The sequence below is a fragment of the Sapajus apella genome, unplaced genomic scaffold (assembly GCF_009761245.1).
Source record: "Sapajus apella isolate SASKATOON/1434 unplaced genomic scaffold, GSC_monkey_1.0 scaffold14, whole genome shotgun sequence".
Classification (NCBI taxonomy): Eukaryota; Metazoa; Chordata; class Mammalia; order Primates; family Cebidae; genus Sapajus; species Sapajus apella.
Window position 1 is genome coordinate 10,592,640 of NW_022436954.1, and position 19,740 is coordinate 10,612,379.

Genomic DNA, 19,740 nt, shown 5'->3' on the forward strand with positions numbered 1-19,740 from the left:
AATCAACATCACCTGCCCTGCAATGGCTTTACCCTCTGGTGGCCATTCTTTCTCCTTGATCCATTTAGGTAGTTTTAAGTGAATTAAAGCTACTTTAATCAGATTACCTTAAAATTCATGTTCATAGGGAATTTATAGGTTTATGTTCTGGTATTGAGATTATGTCAAAATATATTATTCAGGGTTCTCTGGAGAAACAGACCTTATATATTTTATATATACATATATGTATGTATAATATATATTATATATAGATATCTTCACAGGTATGGGACAAAGGACAGAACTCAAAGTCATCCCTCTGCTCATCTGAGAGAAATGCATATCTGATTGCTTCCTCTGCCCTATGTTTATTTTATCTTATGTAAAAATGCAGATTTACTGGACTAGACAAACGTATAAGTAATTATTCCTGTACCCTCCTCTCACATGTATTCAGTGAATGGCTGATGAAAGACTCAAAAGGATGCAACTGCTTGCCTCTTATCTATTCATGCCCTTAAAAAATTTCTTCCTTTTTCCTCAATACCTGCGCTTTTGCCTTTGGCTATTGAGGTCCCCAGACCCTCTTCAGAGAAAGCATGGATCACAATTTTCCCCGTGGTTCTGGGTGATTTCTCAAACATCTTAAAATGATTTAGACTTGCCTCAGTCATTTTCTTTGATCTACTCTGTATCTGTGTACATACTCTGTAAATTTTGGCTGACAAGTCCAAAATTTACAATGTGGGTCAGCAGGCTGGAGACACAGAAGAGCTGATGATGCAGATAAAAGCTTCAAGGCAGTCTTCCGGAAAATTCCTCTTGCTCCATGCAAGAGGAGGGATGAGGGAAATGGAGGGGGCAAGGTCAGCCTTTCATTCTACTCAGACCTTCAACTGATTGAATAAGTTCTACTCACATTATGAAGGGCAATCTGCTTTATGCAAAGAGTGATTTAAATGTTAATCTCATCCACAAACACCCTCACAGGAACAGCCATAATAATGTTTGAATAACTAGGCATCTTTTGGCAGAGATAAGTTGATACACAAAATACCCATCATAAGTCAACTTCATCACTTAGCCGTCATATACATCTTGTGAAACCATACTTAATATCGAAAGTAAGACATACTTTGGCCTAACAGCTGTCATGCGTGCAACAAAAAATGCACTAGCACTTTTCCAGAGGAGGGTGCAAAATTCTTGAGTGACGTTTACTCTTTTGCTCGAAATACCACAACTTAAAAACTATAATATAAAGTCAGCACATCTTATGTTACATGATAAGCGGGATAAGAGAGGAGAGAAAACAAAGATACGTAATACAAACATGTTCGTAACAAAATAAGGAAAAATACTCCTGATAATTCCAGTCCTTATTTCTGTAAGTGGCCACATAGTTATAGCTGGTATTTATAAGTATTTTCTCCCACTACCCAGTCCGTATTTCCTTTGTGTTCAGCAAGCACCTCAGCAGGCTGTGATGATTCACTTAGTGGGTTGACCCAAAGCCTCCTTTCTGAAGAGTCTGGGCCATCAGTAGTCCTGTCCCAATTGGGTTGTTGTAGTTTTCCATTGACCTTAATCATAGGACATGGTAATACTGACATGCCCTAAGGGATTTCCTGTATTACTAATATATGCTTCCTTAACTGTGAAGTAATAGGCCAAATTTCCTCATCGTCAGTATCAATAACCCCTTTTGCACAATAGCTCCCTTCTTCACCAACTGATTCAGAGACACAAAAATTCCAAAATGGCTAGTTGGCACTCCTAACTTCCAGTTCAGTGAAATCATTATTATGTCTCCTTGGAGAAACATTTCTTCCTTTGGAATAAAGACATCTGACAGGCAGAATATAAGGTTTCAGGACAGTAAGCAAATTTTTGATAGTAGGTAACTATGAGTACTAGTGAGTGGTATTACCCCCATTTTCACTCCCTGATTTCTAGACCTGTGAATCCTAGCTTTGGGAGAAACACCCTGCTAATGAACCTTGCCCCATTTAAACAGGGCTTTGCCAGCTAGCTGGTGCTGTAATTGTCTTCAAAAGTTCATGCCATCATTCTGTCAAACCAGCTACTTCACAATGGTGGGGAACACGGCAAGGCCAGCAGATTACATGAGCTTGAGGTTATTTTTGCATTTCATTTGCTCTGAAGTGAGTTCGTTGATCAAAAACAATGCTGTGTGGAATTACCATGGCAATAGATATAGCATTCTCTAAGTTCACAGAGGGTAGTTTTTGCAGAGGCATTGAATGCAGGGAATGTAAAACCATATCCAGAATAAGTGTCCATTCCAGTAAGAAGAAAACACTGCCTCCTCCATGATAGAAATGGTCCAGTGTAGCCGTTCTGTCACCAGGCTAATCACTCCAGGGAATAGTGCCATAGCAGGACTCAATGTTCATCTCTGCTGCTGGCGTACTGGGCACTTATCAGTGACTGTAGCCAAGTCAGCCTTGGTGAGTGAAAGTCCATGTTGCTGAGTTCATATATAACCTCCATCCCTGCCACTGCCACTATGGCCACTTGGTTAATGGGCCCATTGGACAATGATGGGGTGGCTGAGGAAAGAGGCTGAGTGGTACCCATAGAACAGGCCATCCTATCCACTTGATTATTAAAGCTTCCTCTGCTGGCCAGGTGTGGTGGCTCACACCTGTTATCCCAGCACTTTGGGAGGCCGAGGTGAGTGGATTACCTGAGGTCAGGAGTTCAAGACCAGCTGGGCCAACATGGTGAAACCCTGTCTCTACTAAAAATACAAAAATTAGCCAGGCGTGGTGGTGCATGCCTGTAATTCCAACTACTGGGGAGGCTGAGGCAGGAGAATCACTTGATTCAACCTCTGGGAGGCAGAGGTTGCAGTGAGCTGAGATGGCACCACTGCCCTCCAGCCTGGGTGACAGAGAGAGACTCTGTCTCAAAAAAAAAAAAAAAAAAAAATTCCTCTGCTGAGGTTGCTCTTTGGAGGACTTTAACGTGGGACACACATATCTTTATGTGTTTTGCGTATTCAGAAGTCTATCTACAAAACTGTTCTCTAGACTCCTGTGTCACCACTTTTCATATTTGTTTCAAGTCCCTGACATTCCAGCCACATAATTGGCCACAGCCCGTGAATTAGTATACAGTCACTCGCCTGGCTATTTCTCCTTCCAAGCAAAATATACAACCAGGTGTACTGCTTGAAATTCTGTCCACTGGGAAGATTTTTCTTTATTATTTTCTTCAGGAATGCCCCAGAAAGGGACTACAGTGCTACAGCTGTCTACTTTTGGGTTGTGCCTGGGAATTATGTAACCTTGGCTGGTCATGGCTCTTTATCTGACAGGGTAACCAAAACTTTAATCCTGAAGAGCCTGGGCCATTCACAGGCTTGCAAGGCCTGGGTTGTTGTAATATCCCGTAGACCTTAATCACAGGGCATGACAGCACTAAGAGACACCGTAAGGGATGTCCTGTATTCCACACATACTCATTTTTACCTCTATTCATTGTGAAGTAGTGGACCAATTTACCCTTGGTGTCCTGGATTGATCACCCTAGCTATTTTTTGAACTCTCTTTTTTGCCTGTTGACTCAGAGGCATGAGGAGCCCAAAGTGGCTGGGTAACAGCTTTCACTTTCAGTTCAATGAATTCATTGTTGTTGCTCCCTGCGGAAGCGCTCTTCTCTCTGAAACTAAGTCTTCTACACAAGACATCTTGTTAGTTTGACAAAAATAGAGCATAAAGTCACAGCGACAGGAAGCAACGATTGTGCTGGTGGGTCACTGGGGCAATGGTGAGTGGTGCCACTCCTATTTTTACCCCTTGATTCCTGGACTTGTGAATCTTGGCTATGAGAGAAAGAGTACTATACATTGGGTGCTGATTTAGAGCATATACAGCCTTCTAGAGAGCCTTGTCCCAGCCCTATAAAGTATTGTCACCAAGCTGGCACTGTAACTGTAATTTCAAAAGGCCGTTCTATTAAGCTGGCTGCTTCAGGATAATGGCAAACATGACAAGACCAGTGAATTCTATAAGCATGAGTCCACTGCTAAACTTCTTTGGCTATAAAGTAAATTCCTTGGTCAGAAGCAATGTTGCATGGAATATCATGATGGTGAATAAGGCATCCTGTAAATCCATGGATGGCAGTTTTGACAGAAGCGTTGCATACAGGAAAGACAAATCTATGTCCAGAATGCGTGTCTACTTCAGTAAGGACAAAATGTTGCCCTTTCCATGATGGATGTGGTCCAATATAATCAACCTGCCTCCAAGTAGCACCTTGGGGAATGGTGCCATAGTGGGGGCTCAGTGTTGGTCTCTGATACTAGCAGATTGGGCACTCAGTGATGGGCAAACCGAGGTCACCCTTGGTGAGTAGAAGTACATGTTGCTGAGCCCATGCATAACCTCCATCCCTGTCACCATGGTAACTTTTTCAATGAGCTCAATGGTCAATAACAATGGTGGCTAGTGGAAAAAGCTAACTAGTATCCACTGAATGGATACTCCTCTGCTTCTCTGCTGAGGTCACCCTTTAGTGAGCATGCACGTGGGACATAAATATCTTCACATTATTTGTCCACTCAGAGGTCTAGCCACATACCTCTTCCATTTTTTTTTTTTTTTTTTTTTTTTTTAACAATTTTCCAATCATCTTCCTTCTCCAGCCCATGAATCAGTATATAATCTCACATCAGGCCATTTCTCCTTCCAAGAAAAGTTCACAACCAGGTGTACAGTGAAAAGGTTTGCCACTATCCTTCAGGAATGTACCAGAAGGGGTCTGTAGTGCTATAGCTGTCTACTTTTGGGTTGTGCCTGGATCATGGGGTACTCCTCATGAGGCCATGAGTGAAAATTGGAAGAGAGGAGGCAACATAGCAGGAGTAGGAACCACAGGTGTTTGGACCAGTTCCTCATCTAACTTACTTGTGCTTTCAGGACCTGCTCAGGCCTGATCACATGTGTACCACTTCCATTTGATGATGGAGTGTTGTTGTGCATGCCCAACCTTACGGCTTAGTGGGTCAGGCAACATCTAGTTTATAATGGGCAGATAAGGTTGTATCGTTACTTGATGGACCCTGGTCAGACATTCAGTGTCTACTAGAGCCTGGTAGCAGGCTAAAAACTGTCTCTCAAAAGGAAAGAAGTTTTCTGTGGAAGATGGCAAGGTCTTGCTCTAAAATCTCAAGGTCATTCACTGTATCTTATCTATAGAGGGCTCCCTCTCTGCCACTGCGACCTCAAGTACCATTGAGTTTGTTGGGTTATAAGGCCTCTCTGGCAGAGCAGGTTTTACAGCAAGCTGGACCGGTTTCAGAACCTCCTGCTATTCTGGGGCCCACTCTAAACTAGCACCTTTTTGTGTCACTTGGTGGATAAGCTAGAGTGGCACACTCAAGTGATGAACGTGCTGCCTCCAAAATCAAAATAGGCCTACTAGGGATGCCCCAGAAAGGGACCACAGTGCTACAGCTGTCTACTTTTGGGTTGTGCCTGGGAATTATGTAACCTTGGCTGGTCATGGTTCTTTATCTGACAGGGTAACCAAAACTTTAATCCTGAAGAGCCTGGGCCATTCACAGGCTTGCAAGGACTGGGTTGTTGTAATATCCTGTAGACCTTGATCACAGGGCATGACAGCACTAAGAGACACCCTAAGGGATCTTTCTTGGTTTTAGGAGGGGCCAGATGAAACAACTTGTTCTTTAGAACAAATATCTTGTCATGACACACACCATGAGAGCCCTGGAAATTTTGTTGAAATACAAGGATTTACCCTGGATTTTAGTCATATTTTCCCCCATTCTCTGACACACAAATGTCTTACCAATAAGTCCAGAGTAGTTACTGCTTCATGTTCATTAGGACCAATTACCATAACGTCATTAGTATAATGGATCAATGTGATATCTTATGGAAGAGAAAGGCAACCAAAATCCCTGCAAGCTGAATTATGACATAAGTTTGGAGAGTTAATATGCTCCCGGGGTAGGTCAGTAAAGGCGTATAACTGGCCTTTCCTGCTGAAGGCAAACTGTGTCTGGTAGGCCTTACAGACAGAGACGGAAAAAAAGGCATTTGCCAGATCGATAGCTGCATACCAGGTATCAGGAGATGTGTTAATTTGCTCAAGCAAGTAAACCATCTGGTACAGCAGCTGTAATTGGAGTCACCACTTAGTTGGGCTTGCAATAATCCACTGTCATTCTCCAGGATTCATCTGCCTTCTGCACAGGTCAAACAGCAGAGTTGAATGCAAATGTGGTGGGCATCACCACCTCTGCATCTTTCAAGTTCTTGAGGGTGGCACTAATCTTTGCAATGTCTCCAGGAATGCAGTATTGGTTTTGAGTTAACTAGTTTCCTAGGTAGAGGCAGCTCTAGAGGCTGCCATTTATCTTTTCTCACCATACTCCACAGGTTAAGAAACCAACGTAGGGAGTCTGCCAGCTTTCTATTCTAATTGTGGATTCTGGAACTGGGGAAATGACCACTGAATGGGTTTGGGGGACCAACTGTACCCACTGTGAGTTGGACTTGAGCTAAAAATCCATTAATAATTTGGCCTTCATCAGCCTCTGCTCTAAATGGAGGGCCACAGTGATGGTTTGCATCTCCTGGAATTAATGTCAGATCAGAGCCAGTAGCCAGTACTCCCTGAAAGTACTACATACTGGATATCAGTACTCCCTGAAAGTACTGCATACTGGATATCAGTACTCCCTGAAAGTACTACATACTGGATATCAGTACTCCCTGAAAGTACTACATACTGGATATCAGTAGTACTACATACTGGATATCAGTACTCCCTGAAAGTACTGATTATTTCCCTTTCCTCAATAAACAGTTATGCTGGTAAAAGGCCATGGGTCCCATTGGGGAAGTAGGGGAGAAAGATTAACAGTATAAATTTTAGGTAGTATACCAGGGTCCTTTCTTGGCGGGGACATGGCTTACCTTTCATTCATATCTAGGAGCACTATGCAGTTGCCATTGTAAGGTACAGCCTCCAGAGAATAACAAACTGCAGCCAGCCCATTGGAAAACTCAAACGTGAGAAGAAGAATTAGATTCTGAGGTAGCAGAGGCCAAACGGCAGCACTCAACCATCAAAGGGAAGGTAGGCGCAGTTACCACAATAGCAAGCAGAGTCAAGACAAGAATCAGAATAGTCTGACTTCTGTAGATCTGTGGTGTTGGCTAGTTAATCACAGTGCTCCTAGATATGAGATAGATAGGAAGCCTACTAAATTCTTACTTGAGCTGTAGAAGCAGAAAACTTTCTGGTCAAGTTAATAAAAATCTACCTCAAAACATGGAAACAGAAAATTATCACCCCTGAATCGATTTCCAGACTTGAGCCAGTTTACAGATCCAAAACCCATTGAATGAATGGCCTCTGCTACCTCAGAATCTAATTATTCTTCTCCCATTTAAGTTTTTCAGTGGGCTGGCTTTTTATTGTGGTAACTGCAGTTACCATGGTAAGGTACAGCCTCCAGAGAAGAACAAACTGCAGCCAGCCCATGGGAAAACTTTTGTCACTTTGTCCAGCAATGACAAGAACAGCTAACTGAGATCATTATATTTCTTAGTTTTCCACAAATTTTCAAAAATATTATGTATAGAGTCACTAAATGTCTTGCCTTTTATAAGAGGTGAATTAGGAGTATCAGATGCATTCATTTTGTGTATATTTGTAAACAGTTCATACCATGGAATATCAGAACTGTCTGTGCTATTAGAAATAAAGCCCTTTGTACTTTCAGGTCTAATCAGATTAGAGAGCTAATTCCAGAAACCCCCAAATCAATTAAAGACACTAATTCTTAAAATTCCGTCCATCTACAACCACTTCTAGCACCAAAATCTGTATTAGTCAGGGTTCTCCAGAGAGACAGAACTCAATAGGTTGTATGCATATATTAGGGAAATTGGTTTATGCAATTATGGAGACTGAGAAGTCCTATGAGAGGCCATCTGCAAGCTGGAGACCCTGGCATGCTTGCAGCATGGCTCAGTCCAAAAGTTAGAAGGCTTTAGAACCAAGGAAGCCAATGGCGTAACTCTCAGTCCAAGGCCAAGGGCCTGAGAACCTGGGGGGCCACTGGTCTAAGTCCTGGAGTTCAAAGGCCACAGAGCCTGAAGCTGTTGTCTAACAACAGAAGAAGAAGAGTATGTCCTAGTTCCAGCAGTAGACTGACATATTTGCCTTTTCTCTGTTATTGCTGTCTTCAGGTTATTAGCAGATTTGATGGTATCTACCCATACTGAGGATGGATTTCCCCACCTGGTCCATTCAGACTCACATGCTAATCTCTCCTGGAAACACTCTTGCAGCAAACACATCCCAAAATAATGCATTACCAGGTTTCTAGATATTCCTTAATCCAGTCAAGTTGATATTTAAAATTAACCATCACAGATCCTAAACACATCATCCTCCCTTAGGTGGTAGATCTCACTGGTAGGTCAATAGGTGGCCAGTAATAGGCCTATACTTTCTCAAACACATTGCCACCACCATCTTCCAGGCCAGATAAGCAGATGTGAAGCAATCAACCTAGACCTAAAACACCACTGTATTGGGGATGGTGCAGAGAAACCACTAGTTCCCTGCCCTTACTATATATATGGGGCTTTACTGCATGTAGGTATGCCCTGCATTCTGATAGTGTACTGGGTAGGTCTCAACCAGTTGGAGATAATCATAGATTTGATATGTTGGGAATTTTCCTAGTGTACGCTTTAATGTTGCTGACTTAAATACAAATGTGATACAAGGCCTCACAGATATTGGTAGATAATACAAAAGGGTGTAGTATTCTAAGATTGAGGAGAGCTGAGCAGGAGAGCATTGAAGCAGAATATGATCCACCTGAGCTAAATGTAAGGAGAACGTGTTGACAGTACCATGCCCCAGGGTCTATAGTCTTTTCTGGTTTTAGGCCCATTACCTGACCACTTTATGATTGATGAGCTTTGATTCAAACTGTTTACAAACGCAGGCAGAAATGGACCTCTCATATATTGGCAAACTCTGAGTGTATTGGTTAGAACCCTGGGTGGGTTGTGATAATGTTGATCTATTCCAGAATGGTTTTTCGGTCCATCATTTGAATCCAATTAGCTTTAGGCTAGTTATCATCACCTTCAGACACTTTTGTCAATTCTCCTTCCTTTGGGGAAGATGTGGTCAATGTCTTTTCCTTTTTATATTAGGAAGAAGCAACGCTAGCCGCTTATTAACCCAAGTAGCCCTTAGTCCTTACCCCCATTGCTTTGGTGCCTTCTTTTAGAATAAATCTTCTTGGCATTTTAACAATGATATATTATAGTGATTAGAGAGGATGAATGGACTCCTTTTCTGTAGAGAAATATAGAGAACAAGTAATACTAATTATTATTTTGAGATAAGATACTTAAAATGGCAGGCTCTGATTTTCCCCACCGCTTTGCAATTATTTGCAAAAAGGTTTTGGCATCAACCCACGGATATTATTCTCTGCTAAACAGCAATAACTTTCAGGCAAAAGCCAAGAGCTACCTCTTAGATTTTATTCCTTCTGTAATGACCTTTAAATGAGACTGAGTAGACACCTTTTGATGTAGTTGACCCACTCCCATTATTTTCATCTTTCTTAGGAATTACCTGCTCACCCAAGTCCATAAAGTCACCCAGGGTTGAACTGCTATGTTTGCTCTCCATGAAATGTCCCCAGCCTAGCCATAGCTGATTAGACAAAGGGTGGGCATCTGACTCTAGTTGAGCCAATAATCATTCCTTTCCCAGAAAACTGCATTGAGCAGGAAAACAATATAGACCCATTCTAAGCTTGCCTCTTGAACAGGAAGTAGTAGCACTTCCGCGTTCCACTATATGGAAAGAAGTATGAAGGGACATCTAGAGTAAAGATATGGAGTGAGGGAAGTCCCTAAAAATTCTAGTGGCTCTTATTTCCCTGATTACAGTTGTTTTTCAGGTCTATGAGAAATACCTGTATCTAAAAAAAAAAAAAAAAAAAAAATCCGGCTGGATATGGTGGCTCATGCCTGTAATCCCAGCACTTTGGGAGGCCGAGGTGGGCAGATCACCTGAGGTTGGGAGTTCGAGACCAGCCTGATCAACATGGAGAAACACTGTCTCTACTAAAAATACAAAAAATGAGCCAGGCATGGTGGCACATGCCTGTAAACCCAGCTACTTAGGAAGCTGAGGCAGGAGAATCGCTTGAACCAGGGAGGCCAAGGTTGCAGTGAGCCGAGATGGTGCCATTGCACTCCAGCCTGGGCAACAAGAGTAAAACTCCATCTCAAAAAAAAAAAAAAAAATCCTTCTTTTGTAAAAAGAGGATATACATTAAGTGAAAATTTTTATAGTGTTCCAGAATAATGGCTGACTGTTAAAGTTGGGATAAAGGTATTATTTTGCATCTTAAACTTGTAAAATTGCCAGAGGCTGCAGAGGCAGGTTGCCAGAGACGGCCTTTTCCGTGTGCTTATTGGTAGGTGACAGTTCAGAGAAATGGCTGTGGTCAACTGAATTATGATTCCTAATTATTCGTTCCTCTTTCCCTGTTAGAAGTTTCTACATCTTCACATATTGCCTTGTGACCTGCACTGTCCCCTTCATTCCATAGGAGTATATCTCTCTACCTCACTGATACTGCATTTGACCCTGTGGCATTGTTTGATGGAATAACACATGGTACATCTGAGCCAAACCCTATGAGACATTGTAAATTTCTATCAATTTTATTGGTAATTTACCTCTGCTGTGAGAATACCACTTCCCAGGATTTTGCTGTTCTTTGGTGTGGATCCCAGAATGAAGAAGTATGAAGCAGGCTCACAGCCTACCCACAACATTGAACAAAACTCCAGTAAGTGAAACGTAAATGTGTTTTCTTATAAGCCTACAATTTTGTGATTGTTACATCAGCAACACTGACTAATACCCCGGCACCAACCAACACCTCTAGGCAAAATAGAAGGAGAAGAGGGAGAAAGAAGATAGAATTTTAGGAAACACAGTGTTGGTGAAGCTATGAGATAATAGAACAATGACACTTAGAGAATAAGGAGGTCCTTCAAGTATGTGTGACTAGCTTCTACTTCTCTACTGGTGTCTTTTTGCCAGGAAACGTGGCCCGCTCTTCTGCTGGTTGAGCAGAGGAAGAGATAATTGGAGATGAATTATAAGGAGGAAATGATCTTCACAACGAGAGAAGGCCAGAACTAAACCAGCTCTCCAAGTTGCAGTTACAGGCAGAAAGTTTTAGGAGAAATATCCCACTGGTAGTTCTGGGATGATACATCTGTGCCAGATTAAAGGCCACAATTTTGCAAAGAATATTGATAGCATCAATGGAGGGTGGCAAAGAGAGAAAAGGAGGGGTTTACTTTTGAGGAATATAGGTGGATTTTACCAATTTGGACGTGGTTAATAAAGTGGAGCGTTTTCATAGTCGATAACATCTCAAACCATAAGAAGCAATATAAATTCAGATTCCTAAAAACAAATATCTTTTCTAGCTCAGTTTCCCAAACTTGCCCATCAGAAGTAGCTCTTTTGCTCACTATTAATCTCTTGCGCAACCCTGGTGCTTCTACTTGGTTCTCTATCTTTTTTTTTCCAAAAGAAATCAAGAGAGTGGCTGATGTAGACAAACAGTACTGTGGATAGAACATTGTCTTCTTAGAAGAAGGCAAGACTGATGTTGAAAATGAAATGTCAGAAGCAGTGCACAAAGGACAAGGACACCAGGTTAACAGGGCTCTCACTGGCCACCTTGGGACAATTTACATAACAAATTATGACAGTTTAAAATGCCTTGTCTATGAAAGCTCATAAATTCATCATGATCCACAAAATAGAAAATTTAGTTTTAACAAAGGTTATGGCAAGAGCTATGAAATGTGAACAGAGGATGCGTTTCATTTTTCATCTTCACCTTTACATCCATATGTACCTGTTGTTTAGCTCCCACTTACAAGTGAGACTTGTGATATTTAATTTTCTGCTTCTATGCTAGTTCACTTAGAATAATGGCCTCCAGTTCCATCTATGTTACTACAAAAAACATGATTTTATTTTTGCAGTGGCATAGTATTCCACGGTGTATATAGACGACGTTTTCTTTATCCAATCAACCATTGATGGACACTTAGGCTAGTTCTAATACTGTGCTAAACATACAAGAGCAGGTGCTTTTTAAATATTTATTTTCCTTTGGGTAGATACGCAGTAGCGGGTTGCTGGGTTGAGTGATAGCTTTGTTTGTAGTCCTTTGAGATATCTCTACATTGTCTTCCATAGAGGTTCAACTAATTTACATTCCCACAAACAATGTATGAGCATTCCCTTTTCTCTGCATCCCTGCTAATATCTGTTGATTTTTGTCTTTTTAGTAATAGCTATTCTGACTAGTGTAAGATAATATTTCAATGTGGTTTTGATTTGCATTTTCCTAAGGATTGGTGATATTGGGCATTCATTTTTTCATCTGTTTGTTGGCTGTCTGTATTTCTTATTTTGAGAAATGGCTGTTCAAGCCTTTATTAGACCATTCTTGTATTGCTACAAAGAAATACCTGAGACTAGGTAATTTACTTAAAAAAAAAAAAGGTTTAATTGGCTCCCAGTTCTGCCATATATACAGGAAGCATGGCAATAGCATCTGCTCAGCTTCTGGTGGGGTGTTCAGGAAGGTTTTATTCATGGCAGAAGGTGAGGTGGGAGCAGCCACATCACATGGCAAGTAAGGCAGCAAGAGAGAGCAGGGGAGGTGCCACAATCTTTTAAACAACCAGATCTCATGTGAACGCTACCATGGGGAGAACACCAGGCCATTCATGAGAAATCTGCCCCTGTGACCCAAATATCTCCTCTCAGGCCTCACCTCCAACATTGGAGGTCAGATTTCAACATGAGATTTGGAGGGGACACACATCCAAATCATATCATCCTTCCCTTGAGCCCCCAAATCTCATGTTCTTCTCACATTGCAGAATACAGTTATCTCTTCCCAATAGCTCCCCCAAAGTCTTGACTCATTCCATCATTAGCTCAAAAGTTCCAAGTATCATCATTAAAGACTCAAGCAAGTTCCTTCCACCTACGAGCCTGTAAAATCAGAAATAAATTATTTATTTCCAAGTTACAATGTTGGGAGTAAGTAATTTACACAAGGCAGTGGGGCCCTAGGGATGGACCCCAAAACTATTCTTTCCTTCTAGGCCTTTGGGCCTGTGATGAGAGGAGCTCTCCGGAAGACTTCTGAAATGAGGACGCTTTTCTCATTGAGGCCCTTTTCTCATTGTCTTAGGTATTAGTGCTTGGATCCCCTTTAGTCATGCTGATCTCTCTAGAAAGCAGTTGCTCTGTGGCCTGTTTGAATTCTTCTTCTGAAAATGGGCTTCAGCCTTGTTACATTTTATTATGTGTAAATTATACCCTAGTAAAGCTGATTTTTTTAAAAGAGATTTCAGAAACACATTAACCAGCTGAAAGATATGGGTCATGTTTGGATCCTAATTCAGTTTAGAGGAAAAAGAGAACTTAAAGGATAAATTGGGAAACATGAACATCATCTGTATATTTTCTGACTTTTGGTATTATTGCCGATTTAGAGGTGGGTATGATGAAGGTGTTGTGGTACATTAAGAGGCATCCTTATCTCTTAAAGATTTATACTAAAATGTTTGCAAATGAAAGTATATAATGTCTGGGGTTTAGTTCAAAATAATTTAGGGGGTGGATATAATGAAAAGAACTACAAAGAATAAAATTGGCCACAAGTTAATTACTGGGTGATGGATACATGAAGCTCATTATACCCTTTCCATTAGTTCTTTGTATGTTTGGAATTTTCCACATTAAAAACTTAAATATATATTAAAAAAAAAAAAGAAAATGCCCTTTTCTACCACACTTTTCCAAAGTTTCATGCTTTGCTTCCCTTTTAAATATAAGCCATTTCTTTGCTCCCGTATCTGATGGCAGGTTGTTAGAAACAGCAAGTCCACTTCTTGAATGCTTTGCTGCTTAGAAATTTCTTCTACCAGATACCCTAAGTCATCCCTCTTAACTTCAAACTTCCACAGGTCCCTAGAACATGAACACAATAGAGCCAAGTTCTTTGCTAGAGGGTAGTACGGGTGATCTTTACTCCATTTCCTAACAGCTTCCTCATTTCCATCTGAGACTTCATCAGCCTGACCTTCATTGTTCATATTTCCATCAGCATTTTGAACACAACCTTGTAACCAGTTTCTAAGAAATCCAAACTTTCCCTCATCTTTCTGTCGTCTTCTGAGACTTTCATCGTCTTTCAACCTCTACCCATTACCCAGTTCCAAGGCTGCTTCAACATTTTCAGGCATAGCAATGCCCCACTCCTTAGTGCCAATTTTCTGTATTAGTCTGTTCTTGTATTTCTAAAAAGGAATACCCAAGACTAGGTAATTTATAAAGAAAAGAGGCTTAATTGGCTTCCAGTTCTGCCGGATAGACGGACGCATGGCACTGGAATCTCCTAGGCTTCTGATGGGGCATCAGGAAGCTACTACTCATAGCAGAACATGAAGTGGGAGCAGGCATATCACATGGCAAGTGAGGGAGCAAGGGCAGGGAGATGCCGCAATCTTTTAAACAATCAGATTTCATGTGAACTCTGTCACAGGGAATGCACCAAGCCATTCATGGAGAATCTGCCCCCATGACCCAAACACCTCCCCCTAGGCCTCACTTCAACATTGGAGGTCAGATTTCAACATGAGATTTTAAGGGGACACACATTCAAACCATACCAATGATCTTTGCCCAGTTTTCAGTGACTTTTTTTTTTTTTTCTTTTTTTTTCCCGGTTGAATTATTTGAATTCCTTGTAGATTCTGGATATTAGTTCTTTGTCAGAGGCACAATTTGCAAATATTTTCTCCCATTTTACACATTGTCTGCTTCTTCTGTTGATTATTGTCTTTGCTGTGCAGAAACCTTTAATTTAAGTCCTATTCGTCTATTTTTGCCTTTATTGCATTTGCTTTTGGGGTTCTTTGCCATAAATTCTCGCCTAGGCTAATGTCCAGAAGACTTTTTCCTAGGTTTTCTTTTAGGATTTTTATAGTTGCAGGTCTTATTGTTAGGTCTTTAATGCAATTGGTTAATTTTTGTAGACGGTGAGAGATAGGGGTCTAGTTTCATTCTTCTGCATATGGCTATCCAATTTTCCCAGCACCATTTATTAAATAGGGAGTCCTTTCCCTATTGCTTATTTTTGTCCACTTTGTCAAGGATCAGTTGATTGTAGGCGTGTGGCTTTATTTCTGGGTTATCTAATCTGTTCCTTGGTCTATGTGTCTATTTTTGTACCAGTACCTTGTGTTTTCGGTTACTGCAGCCTTGTAGTATAGCTTGAAGATGGGTAATGTGATGCCTCCAATGTTGTTCTTTTTCTTAAGATTACTTTGGCGATTCAGGCTATTTTTTGTTTCCATAGGAATTTTAGAATAGTTTTTCTAATTCTTTGAAAAAGGACATTGGTAATTTGATCGGAATAGCATTAAATCTGAATAGAGTGCTTTGGGCAGTATGGCCTTTTAAATAATATTATTGTTCTAATCCATGAGCATAAAATATTTCTCCACTTGTTTGTGTCATTTATAATTTTTTTATCAGTGTTTTGCAGTTTTTCTTGTAAAAATCCTTTACCTCAGTGTTTAAATGTAATCCTAGATAATTTATTATTTTATTTTTTGTGGCTACTGTAAATGGGATTAAGTTCTTAATTTCATTCTCAGCTTGATTATTATTGGTGTATAAAATGTTACTATTTTTTTGTATATTGATTTTGTATCCGGAAACTTTATTGAAGTTACTTATCAAGTCTAGGAGTCTTTTGGAAGAGTCTTTAGATTTTTCTAGGTATATGATCACGTCATTAGTGAAAAGAGATAATTTCAATTCTTCTTTTTCAATTTGGATGCCTTTTATTTCTTTCTCTTTCCTGGTTGCTCTGACTAGGACTTCTAGTACTATGTTGAATAGGAGCGGTAAGAGTTGACATTCTTGTCTTGTTCCAGGTCTTAGGGGAAGTGCTTTCAACTTTTCCCCATTCAGTATATGTTGCCTGTGGGTTTGTTATATATGGCTTTTATTATTTTCAGGTATGTCCCTTTGATGCCTAGTTTGTTGAGGGTTTTTACCATGAAGAGATGTTGGATTTCCCTGTATTATTCCCTAAAAGGTGTTTTTCACATTGCTTACTTTTCCTTCTTCTCTCTCTGGAATGCCAGTAAGTCGTGGGTTCGGTTGCTTTACATAGCCCCATATTTCTGAAAGGCTTTGTTTATTTTTTAAATTCTTTTTAACTTATATATTTTTTCTGACTGGGTTAATTTGAAAGACTGATCTTCAAGCTCTGAAATTCTTTCTTCTGCTTGATCTAATCTATTGCTAAAGCTTTGAAGTGTATTTTGAAATTCCTTAAGTGAAATTTTCATTTCCACAAGTAGTGTTTGATTTTTTAAAAAAGATATTTATCTGTTCCTTCAGTTTCTGGATTGCTCTCATAGTTCGTTGTGTTAGTTTTCGACTTTTCTTTGGATCTCATTGAGCTTCCTTGCAATCCATACTTTGAATTCTTTATCTGCCATGTCTGAGTTTCAATTTTGGTTAGGGTGCATCGCTAGAGAGCTAGTGTGATACTTTGGTGGTATCACAACATTCACATTTTTCATGGTGCCAGAATTCTTACACTGTTTTCTTCTCATCTTGAGAGGCCCCTACCTGTTGTTTCTGAATTTATTTTTGCTTGGATAGGATTTTTTTTTTCATAATTGTTTTCTCTCTTCCAGAAGATGTGACTGTGGAGTATACTGGGTAGCCCTATGTACTCTTGGCTTTGCTTGCTTAGGCCTATGTACTTCAGTTGGCAGGTTTTATATTGGCTGGTGCAGTTTGACCTGCAGAACAGTGGCTGGCACTTATGGGTAAGAGTGGCACTCCCAGGTGGGTATGTACTTGATTTTTCTTTACTGTGAGGTGCTTTCTGTTGTTTCAGTTGGTGGGCTGGACGTGGAGTGCCTGGTGCTCTGAGCTTCCTGTTTAATAAAAAGAAGGGGATACAGGTGGGCTGAGGTGAACTCCCTGGATTGCTCAAGAATATCCCAAAGATGAGTGTAGGCACCAGCCCTGACAGGTGGCTCAGGTGACAGGCATTGAGGTCTCCGTAAGGGATGAAGAGGCTGCATCAGTTCCATGTCATAGATAGTCAGGAAGAACATGGTCTGTTCCCTGTCACAGACCTGTCCCCTGTTTCCCTGTCACAGGCCTGTCTTGAGGCTTTTGATTGTCAGTTAAGACACACACTGTTGTCTCTCTCCAGGCCACAGTATAACAGAGTTGTGGAAAATGTTCATCTTGTGACTCTCTGTGGGAGTGGTTTCAGGGTAGAGCCTCTTCACTTGAGCTTTATGGCTCATTTGTTCCACAATGCGGTCTTAACCATGGTCACTCAGATTCAGGGACTTATCCCAGTGAACACTGTATTCTACAGCTGCCTGAGCCACAATCCTTATTTTCTGGAGCCACTCTAACTGCTGCCTCTGCAGGAGCTCTGGCTCAGGCACCCAAGGCAGCTGCTGTATGTATGCCTGCAAACAGCCTCAGGACCCTTTACTGAAAGATTTAAGTCTACTGCTGTGAGCATATGAGGTTGACCCCTACAACCAGGCTGTTGCAGGCTGTGAGCCTTGGCTCCCACAGCTGGTTTGCCCAAGCAACTGTCTCTGACCCCTGCTCTTGCTCCCAACATCATGCTTACACCCACAGCAGACCCCTGTGCTTGCACATGCAAGTGCACCTCTGGTGTGGTCCTGCAGTTACCTGTGCACATGCGGAACACCTGATGTCTACTGACAGCCCACAGCTGGCCTCCAAAATCGTGTACATGCAAGCTTGTCAGACCTGCTAGATGTATACTCTCAGTTGGTCCCAGTCCCTGACTCTTACCCGAGATCTTGCCCCTTGTGTGGGCCTGCATCTGGCCTCTGCTACCATAGACATGTTTGTTGTGGGTTTCCACAGTACAGTGCATGCACATTGACATTTCTAGCCTCCACTGCTGCTGACCCCAGCCTCTAGCCTCTTAGGCCCAGAGGAACAGCTGAGGTCTCTGTTAGCCTTAACAGCCACTGTGGACCTTCTGCAGCTATTGCCACCAAGGACTACAAAGACACCAATGTCAGGAATACCACCTGCTTTAACCAATGAGACTTAGTGACTTCCCAGACCTAGAGTTACTGCGTGGCCCCACACTTTACACCCAACACAACTAGACCCAATGCCACAGTGCTGCCAGCATGTCTCTTTTCCTGTCAGCTTCCCCACAGGTAAAAGTCTTTCTTTACCAAAGCCAGTACATATACCCTGGAATAGACAATTGCTTCTTCAAATATGCAGACCCCTTTGAAAGACTACAAGGATCGTGAAAAATCAGGGAACATGACACCAAAGGAATACAGTAAACTTCCAGTATCTAAGTCCAAAGAATCAGAGATTCGTGAGCTGCCTGACAAAGAAGTAAAAAATCGTTATTGTAAAAGAGCTCATGAAATTACAAGACAACATATTAGCAAATTAAGGAAATCAGAAAAACAATACAAGAATAAAACGAGAAGATAAAGAGATTAAAAACATAATGAAGAAACAGAAATTTTGGAGTGAAGAATACAATGACAACTAAAAATTCAATAGCGAGCTTCAGTGGAGGACTAGATCAAGCAGAAAAGTGAATAAGCGAACTTGAAAACAGATTATTTAAAATCATTCAGTCAGAGAAATAAAAAGAATGAAAAGAAATGAAGAAAGCCTATGGGATCTATGGAACATCATAGAGAGAGAGAGAGAGAAAGGGACAGAAAGCTTATTTACAGAAATAATGGCAGAAAACATCTCAAATCTGGGCAAGCAAATGAATATCTGAGCACAGGAAGCTTAGAGGTCTCCAAACCAATTCAACCCAAAGTAGAACTCGTTAATACACAGTATAATCAAATATCGAAAAAGAAAGTTTAAAAAATCTGAAATAGTCAAGAGAAAAGAAGTATATCCAAGATATGCTTAACACAGCTAACAGAAACCTTGCAAACCAGTAGAGGGTAGAATAATATATTCAAAGTGCTGAAAGGAAAAAAAAACTTCCAATGAATACATTATCTGTCAAAGGTGTCCTTCATTATCAGGGAGAAATGAAGACTTTCTCAGACAAACAAAAACAGAGGGAGTTCATTTTACTAGACCTGCCTTACAAGAAATTCCAAAGGGAGTTAGTCGAGCTGAAATAAAAAGCTGCTAATTAGTAACATGAAAACATATGAAAGTATAAAGCATACCAGTATGGTAAATATATAGTTGATTTCAGAATAATACCATAAGAGTAGTATATAAATCAGTTTTATCTCTAGTGTAAATGTTAACAGGCAAACTGTTAAAAATAACTATCGCTATAGTAATTCATTAATTGATTCACGATATAAAAAGTGTTAACTCTGACAGAAAAATGTAAAATGTGGTATGGGGTGTAAAAATGTAGAGGTTTGTATGCAAGTGAAGTTGAGTTGTCATGAGGTTAAAATAGGTATGCCTGTAAGGTTTTTTATTTAAACCTAATGGTAACTACAAAAGAAAGCCTATAGCAGATATGAAAAAGATAAAAAAAGAAATCAAAGCATATCACTA

At 40.7% G+C, this 19,740-nt stretch overlaps 1 protein-coding gene across 1 annotated transcript in view; it reads right to left on the reverse strand.

The window, feature by feature from the left end:
* The window catches only part of LOC116554962 (membrane-spanning 4-domains subfamily A member 8-like), a 62,605-nt gene that overhangs the window by 35,150 nt on the left and 7,715 nt on the right, over positions 1-19,740 (reverse strand). Inside the window, exon 3 of the mRNA XM_032283279.1 lies at positions 9,272-9,366. Within this exon, the coding sequence (XP_032139170.1) occupies positions 9,272-9,316 (45 nt within the window). The 5' untranslated portion in view covers positions 9,317-9,366. The remainder of the gene's footprint in view (positions 1-9,271; positions 9,367-19,740) is intronic.